This window comes from Grammomys surdaster, unplaced genomic scaffold (assembly GCF_004785775.1).
Source record: "Grammomys surdaster isolate TR1022 unplaced genomic scaffold, NIH_TR_1.0 1166, whole genome shotgun sequence".
Classification (NCBI taxonomy): Eukaryota; Metazoa; Chordata; class Mammalia; order Rodentia; family Muridae; genus Grammomys; species Grammomys surdaster.
In genome coordinates, this window is record NW_021605585.1 from 2,631,865 (window position 1) to 2,641,030 (window position 9,166).

General features: G+C 46.3%; 1 protein-coding gene across 1 annotated transcript; it reads left to right on the forward strand.

The window, feature by feature from the left end:
• The first annotated feature begins 4,093 nt into the window (after positions 1 to 4,093).
• Positions 4,094 to 8,578, forward strand: Rtp2 (receptor transporter protein 2). The gene is made up of 2 exons (XM_028783908.1): positions 4,094 to 4,355; positions 6,382 to 8,578. The coding sequence occupies exons 1-2, from the start codon at positions 4,192 to 4,194 to the stop codon at positions 6,887 to 6,889; spliced, it is 672 nt and encodes a 223-aa protein (XP_028639741.1). The 5' UTR covers positions 4,094 to 4,191; the 3' UTR covers positions 6,890 to 8,578.
• The last annotated feature ends 588 nt before the right edge of the window (positions 8,579 to 9,166 follow it).

Genomic DNA, 9,166 nt, shown 5'->3' on the forward strand with positions numbered 1-9,166 from the left:
AGTTTTACCAAGTCAGGACCAAGGATTCAAACACATGAACCTATAGGGGACATTTATTATTCAAATCACCACGAAAAGTGCTGACTGGTATCATTTTAAAATGGATGCTTTGAAAGCCAGCACGAGCTACCTCTGGTTTCCCTGTCCCTATACCATGATACCTGAGACTGTCTCAGAGTCATGATTATTTGCATGTGTTTTATCTAGTTCAACTAGCAGTGTCTGAATACAGCCAAGGAAACTTAATGGGAGTCCTCATCTTGGAACCAGCTGTACCTGCTCAAAGTGTCCCTTGCTGTCCACTAAACTGCACCCTGTCCTTGCATAAAGCTTCCTTTCCTCCATCCTTAATCTTTTGTTTACTTAGCATCCATAGGTAGTGAGATGACCTGTCACTGGGTCTCTGCCTAGGTATATGTCATGGTTTGAATGATCTGTCCTCCAGAGTTTCAGGTATTTGAATACTTGGCCCCCAATTAATGGTGCTATTTTTGAGGTTTAAGGGGTGTGACCTTACTGGGGGAAGTGGCCTTGGGGTGGGCTTTGAAAATTAAATGGTTTGTGCCATTTTATAATTCTTTCTGTGTTTCATGCTTGAGATTGAAGATGTGAGCTCTTGGCCTCCTCCTCTCGCTGCCATGCCTTCAGGTGGCAATCATGACCTCTAACCCTCTGGAACTGTAAGACCAAACCCTTCCTTTTATAAACTGTCTTGCTCATGGTGTTTTATAACAGCAATAGAAAACCAACTAATGCAGAATAATTAGATAGATTGTGACCATTCTGTCTGTTTTGTAAGGGTTCTGCAGTTCAAGCTCAGGGCCTTATTTATCCAGACAAGTGTTCTACCACCGAGACATAGTCATAGACCAGCTAGTCTAATTTTTTTTATTTAAATTGATTTAAATAAACACATGAAAATTAAAAATATTTGAGGGTGTTATGTGATGTTCAGATACTTGTATTCATTATGTAATGTTAAAATTAAGACAAACATATCTATTTTCCTTAAATATTTATTATGTAAATGTGGTGAGAATTTTCAAAATAAATGTTCTAACCTCTGGAACTACATAGTATATCATAATTATCTTTAGCTCCCCTGCATGTGAGTGCACACCAGAACCCTGTATTCCTGTTACGGGTCTCTGTGGACTGGAAGAGGCAGGGAGAGTTCAAGTTCTGGAATATTAGCGATGACAGAATGGAGCTGGCTCACGGTTGCTCTGGTTGCTCCTCCCTGATAAAAGGGCAACATGGCCTCTGCTGGGCATCCCTGGTGGATACTTGTGAGTGTTTCTGACCAGGTGAACTACCCTGAGACTCAAAGTTCACTTCCACCCAAAGAGTGAACTGAGTGTGTGGTCTGTAGATGGAGAAGCCTTTCAAAACATCTTGAAAAGGATCTACCAAGGATCTTGAGTTTTTCTGCAACACCATCAAAGTTTCTTTGAACTTAGAGACAGGAAGGCATAACACACACCCCCTCCCACCTAGATTTGTTTAGAAGTATAATGAGCTACTAAGTAATTTTACTTAGTAGCCTCTGAGTTAGCACATGCCTGTCAGTGCACTGGCTGCCTGTGGTGGGATTCAGCACAGCACAGAGCTGATGGACCATGACTGTGTGCCCTGAAGAACGCGGACTAAAGTCTCTTGAAGCAGTTCCTAGGTGATTCTGAATTACGTACTTCCCAGTTCTTCATTGCCTTTTCTTGTTAGGTTCCATATTAATTGTGCCATATAGTATCCTATTTCTAAAAAAAATAATTTATTTAAATTTTTTACGTCTATTGGTATGAGGGTGTCAGATCCCCTGGAACTGGAGTTACACATAATTTGGAGCTGCCATGTGGATGCTGGGAATGAAACCCAGGTTCTCTGGAAGAGCAGCTGGTGCTCCAAACCTCTTAGTCATCTCTCCAGCTTCCGTCATATAGTATTCTGACAAATAAACGTTAGATAATGAACATTTTGGAAAAGTGTTTATTACTTGACACTCCACAGTAGAGGACAAGAGTGGCTCATTTTGCTTGTGGGATATAGATAGACAATGTTATTTTATTAAGACTAAAATTAGTTCATTTAAACACTATCACCCAGAGAGAAAATGAGGCAGCTCTGAGAGCTGAGCTGCCTGCCAGTGAGCAGTGTGCCCACGTGGAGAGCCTTTTAATGGTGCAGCCCAGTGCCCACGTGGAGAGCCTTTTAATGGTGCAGCCCAGTGCCACCCTGAGGAAGACTGAGCTAGCAATTGCCACCTCATTGTATAGTAATTGCTATACTCATTGGTGATATCCCAGGAAAGAATTTCCAGTGCAAACAGTGCTTCTGAACAGAAAGAAGAAAGACACCAGTTTCTGCTTAGAGGATTCCATTCCAACTTAAGTATGATCCTATGCCTAAGGGGATTGCATCATCTGAGAAAGAACAAAACAAAGCAAAACAGATGAACTCTGGCAATTCCCTCTGTCCTTCATGCTTTCCTTCACTGCCATTTGATTTGGGAACAATGGTACAGTATATCTCAGAGCTGGACCACGGCACTTAGCTCTAGGTCAGGCCAAATATCAGCTTTCTGGGCATTCATGGGTCCTGCACGTCACCTGTTTTGAGGCTGATTATAGGAGAGTCCCAGTAAGCCACCCAGTCCAGGGTTTCTTTCAGTAGCAGTTTTCCGTTTCTAGGCCCGAGTTGTCATGATTCTCTATGAAAAGATTTGGCTGGGTGTGGTGCTCCATGCCTTTAATCTCCGCACTCAGGAGGCAAAGGCAGGCTGATCTCTGTGAGCTCCATGCCAGCCAAGACTATATTATGAAACCCTTTCAAAGAAGTAAATAAATATAAAATAAGAAAGAGAAAGAGGGAAAGAGGGCTGGGGTCAGAAGATTTGAATTGAGGCCAATAAAGAAACCAGAAATTGGAAGTTCTTGACGGCTACTACACAGATTCATCCTTTCTATAGGTTAACACAAAGCTAGTGGAAGAACACTTCTCTGAGCTGAAGGATGTCCAGTGGCTGTCCTCCTAACCCTACCCCACACAGAGACCATATAGAGGCATGTGACAAATCCGGACGGAACCCAACACTGATAACTTTTGGCACCTTAGCTACCCTTTTTAGTTCTGCTCACTTTGGCTGTCTCCACAGCACTAGGGAGCCAGAGCTTCAGGTTAAAGAAGTGACAGGCAAAGGACTACAGGCATCACAGAAACTTCACAGTGTCCTGTGCAGAACCAGATATAGCACCACAGCCTCTGGTCTCTAAAGAATTGAGCTTGGGCCTCAGGAAGCCTTAGCTCTCTATTGTCTGCTCTGCAGCAGCTGAGGCAGCAGCAGCCTGAAGCTCAGAAGGTAATAGATCCCTTGCCAGCAGCATCAGTGAGCCCTGGGAGCAGGGAGTGACTGTTGGAACCCTGTAGTGTGAATTGGTATCACTGTGCTTTTCACAGTATATTAAATTACTTCTGTCTCACCAACCGGACTGAGAATTCTCCAGTGAAGGGCTACATGCCACTTATCACTTCTCTGTTAATCACAAAGTTAGGAGCTTAATAGTCTTGCAATAATTAAAGGAATAGATATCATTTAGGAAAATCTGGATCTGAATTGTGGATGATCACTTGGAGTTTATATAAGCCTGTTCCCTGGTCTGTCTTGGCTAATGTACAGGTCAAGTAGCTTGTGGCTAGCGCATTGTAAACAATGGCCTCAGTGCATAAGGAATGTGGGAGCATCAGGTCCCACATCTCCATCCTGTTTCTGCTGGGCTCCCTAAGGTATTATGGTTGCCATGGCACACAGCTGGAGAAATCAAGGAAGAGCAGTGGGGTGAAACAGAGCCAGCACACAGCCCTTGTCCTCTGGGGAACCTCTGCCAGCCCATGGCAGGACAGGATGGAGTTCATCTCCTATCTGCTTTCTCCACCTGGTCAGCAATACTACTCAGTTTGCCTCTGCAGTCTAGTTCAGGACCCTGGAACTCTCCCTTGAGGCTTTCTTCCTCTCTAGCTCTGGCTCCTGGTACCTGCCTGGCTGTCATAGCAACAAGTTCCAGGGTGACAAAAGAGGAAGCTGGGTCTTGTGGGTAAAGCTTTTTGGACCACAGAGACTGCCCGGGCTGCATCTATCCAAGCTTTCTGTGTTCTTCCTCTGGCTGAGCTCATCCTTCTAGCCTGGCCAACAGAACCATGTCCACCAGCCTGACCACTTGTGAGTGGAAGAAAGTCTTCTACGAGAAGATGGAGGTGGCAAAGCCAGCAGACAGCTGGGAGCTCATCATAGACCCCAACCTCAAACCCAATGAGCTGGGCCCTGGCTGGAAGCAGTATCTGGAGCAGCATGCCTCTGGCAGGTGAGAGGCTGGTGCGAGGGTGGTGCAGGAAAACCACCTGTAGAGGGGGTGAGGTGGGCTGTCACAGACTTTGCAAGCCTGGGCCTCTGGTAGGTCTCAGCATGTCAGCTCAGGGGACAAGCAGACAATGGACTGCCAGGAGGACCACATAGGCTCTGCTTCTAACCACAGCTCTTCTGATTTCTTGGTTTCTTGGAACAAATAGCGCCCTGCATTTGAGTCTCAGTTTTCCATCAAAAATCAAGATTGGCAATGTTTCAGAGCCCTGCAAATTCAGATGCCTAGTGTAGTTGGAATGGAGAGGAGATATGATGGGGATCCCCAGAAGTCTCAACCTAGATGCCAGGGTATTTGTGGTTGGGGGCTGTGGTACTCATCTACTCAATCAAATGTAACTAAACTTGAAGAAAGACTAAGTGATTGAGAACCTGGTTCTATAGCTCTGTGAACTTGGGCTTGTCCCCTTCTTTCTCTGGCTCCAAGTTTTCAAATTTACAAAGCAAGGGAGCTCATCTTAGGTCATCGTAAAACACTACTCCAATGCCTTCCAACTCTACTGTGTGGGTGACAAAATGCTAACCCCAGGCAGCACGTGCCCTAGATCTTCCTAAGTGTCCCTCACTCTCCACCACGCAGAGTGTCCTGGGGGCTTTTCTAAAATCATTTCCCTCTTACAGACAGATGATTTTGGGGGATGGGAGGCCCAGTTTCCTGCTCAGACAGCCTCCAGCCCACCTGCAGTGGTGCAGCTCCTCACTCCTTCACAGGAGGCTGTGCTGTGGAGGTGTGAACAAATTATGGCTGTGTTGTCCATATTGTAAGGGTGTGAAGCCTCTTGAGCAGAGTACACCATGCAGGTGGGAACAGGAAAAGCCACGCTATGAGTGGGGAGTGGGCACCTGGATTCTTACCACAGGCCTTGCAAACAAAGATGGACCGTGTGCTAACATGGGACAGGGCACAGAGGTCGATTGGTTTGTGGTGGCTCCTGTTGTCAATGCTGTGCAGTGGACATCTCTCTAAGTAGCTGCATGCTCTTTTATGTTCTATGCTTCAGTCTCAGCTCTCTCTAAATGCTCACCGGTGTCCCATACTTTTGGAGATATGGGGTCTGTGTTGTGGGAGGGGGAAATAATTCTGGACTGACTTATTTACAAAGACTTAGGAGACTGAAAGCACAAAGTGTTTGAGCCTCCTGGGGGGTTAAGTGCAGAAAGTTGAGAACTGGCTGGTGTGGGGCCTTCTGGAGATTGGGGACATCTCCAAAGGCTTACAGGTCTTCTCACCTTGGACTTAGTCCCAGCTGGCCACAGCTATGACCCAGTCATTCTTCGCATATGCTTGTTTGATTTTAATCTTTCAGTTGTATTAAATCTTGGGCCTGAGTACTGGCGCAGTGTAGGGAAAAGGAGTGGGGTCTTCCCCATCCAGGACCTGTTAGACACCTCTGTCCTTTGACCACGTGTTAGGTGCTGCTGGGTATTGTTCTGTGCTCTTATTGTCAGTGGCTTCCAGAGGTCAGAAGCCTGCTTGGTTCCACTGCTCTTCCACAGTGGCTGAGTAGTGTTTACAATACCGTTGGTGCCTCTTGGGTTGAATTGAGTTCTTAGTCAGAGGGTCCTTCACAACCGTTTGTGCAATGGATTAGGCAGAGCCAGGAATAAGGGCAGAATCAGCCCAGTGGCTGATTCTGAATACCTCGGAAGCCTTTGTAACACGGCTCAGAAGAGCCCATTTCAGGGGCATACGGAGCCTCCCTGGAGTTTAAAGGAGTGTTCCATCACAGGAGGTACGTAAGTACACACTATTGGGAGGCCAGGAGGAGCCAGGCTTGGCAGGTGAGCCCCAGGCCACCTCTCTCCATGCTTTCTGAGGCCCAGGTGGTAAGAAACCCATAGACTGATCAACATGGCTTTTCCATTTTCATCCTCCATCTAACAGGCTGGCCTTTTCTTTCCTGTGCTCTCCCGGGCAGGGTGGTCCCTCAGAGTCTCATCTACTCTATTCCTCCTTCTTTACCCGGCAGGTTCCACTGTTCCTGGTGCTGGCACACCTGGCAGTCTGCCAATGTGGTCATCCTCTTCCACATGCACCTGGACCGTGCCCAGCGTGTTGGTTCAGTGCGCATGCGTGTGTTCAAGCAGCTGTGCTACCAGTGTGGCACCTCACGGCTGGATGAGTCCAGCATGCTGGAGGAGAACATCGAAGGCCTGGTGGACAACCTCATCACCAGTCTTCGTGAGCAGTGCTACGATGAGGATGGTGGCCAGTACCGCATCCACCTGGCCAGCCGGCCGGACAGCGGATTGCACCGCAGCGAGTTCTGCGAGGCCTGCCAGGAAGGCATCGTGCACTGGAAGCCCAGTGAGAAGCTGCTGGAGGAGGATGCAGCCTATACCGATGCCTCCAAGAGGAAGGGCCAGGCCGGTTTCATCTCCAACTTTTTCTCATTTCGCTGGTGCCTGTTCTGGGGCGCCCTCTGCCTGGCCATTGTTTACCTGCAGTTCTTCCGAGGCCGCTCTGGCTTCCTTTAGTGGAGTTGGTTAGGGGTGGGGAGAAGGGACACACGGGATTGAGATGGAGAAAGAATTTGGTCTCCTCATGAGTCTGCTACAGGTTCAATCTATGACTCTGGTCATCTGCACACTGCTCACTAGTCTGCACTAGGAGAAACGTAGTGGTCCTTCCACTAATTTGATAGCAACAGAAGGCAAGTAGAAGGAATGGGGATTTGGAAGCGTGCTGGAGTTTAGTGTGAGTTCGAAATCTACAGCCACCACCTCCAGCCTTTTCCTTTATGCTCCTAGCCTTAGGTCTCATCTGTACCCTGTCACATCCTCATGCTCGCTTTCAGTTTTCTCTAAGTTTCCTGCATGGTTCCCCTTGGAGGGAGCGGCACCTCCTCCAGCCTTCCATCGAATACACAGGGACAGCCACCCAGTCCTGTTCCCACTATTCGAACTGCTGAGGATTTCACTCTGGGGCTAGGGCTTTGATCAGGGTGGAGGTGGGGGTTGTGGAAGTAGGGGTGGGTTGGGGGTTGAAATGGTCCAGGGTACATTGTCCAGTGGGTTAGCTATTGGCAATATGTGGCTATTCCAATTTAGATGAATTAAAATGCAATAAAAATTGTTCCTTAGTAGTTCCAAACTCAGTTGAGTTTATACAGAATTTGTCCCCATAGGGGCCATTGCTCAATGGCAGACAAAGGTGACGAACACCAAGGGTTTGGGCATCAAGTGCTCCCCAGAGGACTTCCACCCTATGTTTTGTCTACCCTGGAAACCCCTAGGCAACACTGAGCAACAGGACAGGAGAAAAGAGGCGCCAGCCTGCATCTCTTGCTGAAATCTGTTTTTTGTCTAGAAATAGTTTGCCAAAATTCCGTCAAGAAATTAGGTCATGTCTCTGATGGTCAATAAAGCAGGGTGTCTGACCACCGCCTCAGAGGAAGGAAATGCGGCTGAGAGTGGATGTGAGGACAAGGAAGCGAGAATAGATGAAGAGAAATGAGGCTAGAAACATTTCCGGAAGCTTCTTTTCCCTGGTAAACAATGATGTCTGCATTTTCATGTTAAGTTGGAGTGACTGGTCCCTGACTCGGCGCCCCTCCCCCACCTGCTGCAATGATTTTATCTCCTCAAGACCAAGGGAGCAGGTTATATTTATTTCCAAGACTTGTTTCCTCTTTAGTTCGTGGGAATCTCATTTCTAACTCCCTAGAGCCAGTGCTCTGTACTTCACTACCAAAACTGCTTTTCTGTTTGTGTGTACCTCATTTGTTTGCCACATTTTATAGTCCTTTCTTTCTGTAATTGTTCTGTTAATGGAAAAAGTGGCTATCACTCTAGTACTCCCCTTGCATGTATTCTGATCATATTCAAATATCTATCACATCTTGCCCCTCCAACAACTGGTCCTTTGTTCCCCAAACGATCCCTTTCTTGCTTTTGTATCTCTGTTTTAAAAAAAAAAATCTTTTTACATGAGGGAAAGCATGTGATATTTTTCTCTTTTAGTCTAACTTATTTTGCTTAACATGATCCCCAGTCCCACCCATTTCCCAGTAAGTGGCATTTCATTTTTTTCTTTATAATTAAATATATAGTGTTGTGTACGCTCTATGTGTTTTTTTCATCCATTGATCTGTTACCAGGTAGGTCATCTGATTTTATAACTTGGCTATTGTGAATAGTGTCATAATAAATGTATATGTGTAGATATCTCTGTGGTTTGCTGACTTACGTTCTTTACAATATGCACTGAACTATAGTCTTGATTGTTTTTCTTGGGAACTTATATAGTGACTGGACAGCACCTGCTCTTCATATTTGGATTGTTTTTTCTCTTGATTGCAATAACACTTTCCTCTCCTTCATTCTTTATATGTCCAGAATATCCCAGATTTTCTTCTGTTCATTTCTTCTCACACCTTCGTTTTTTGTTTGTTTGTTTGTTTGTTTTAATGACATATTTACTCTCAGTTCTCATGGCTTCCTAACCTTTCATTACAGAGCTTCCGACACACAGACCAAGTTATCTGACCACCAGGAGTTCTCTTCCATAGCAGCCTGGCCAAACCTAGTCCTTGGCTTCTTAGAAGCCTAGTGTTGTCTATCTCTCTTCTCTTCCCTGGCCTATCCACAGTATTTTCCTATCATGTCCCCATGTTAAGTGTTGTCTGCTTATCCCCCTTCATTGCCTTACCCCACCTCACACTACTTGATCACTATCCCCCATGTCATGGTGGTTGTATGCTGTCTTCTATTCTCCTTCATGACCCTATCCCACACCACCTCTCATACTTGTCT

Coding starts and splice junctions, on each gene's coding strand:
- Rtp2 (XM_028783908.1), top strand. CDS start 4,192: ATGTCCACCAGCCTGACCACTTGTGAGTGGAAGAAAGTCTTCTACGAG. Junction 4,356..6,381: donor GAGCAGCATGCCTCTGGCAG/GTGAGAGGCTGG, acceptor TTTACCCGGCAG/GTTCCACTGTTCCTGGTGCT.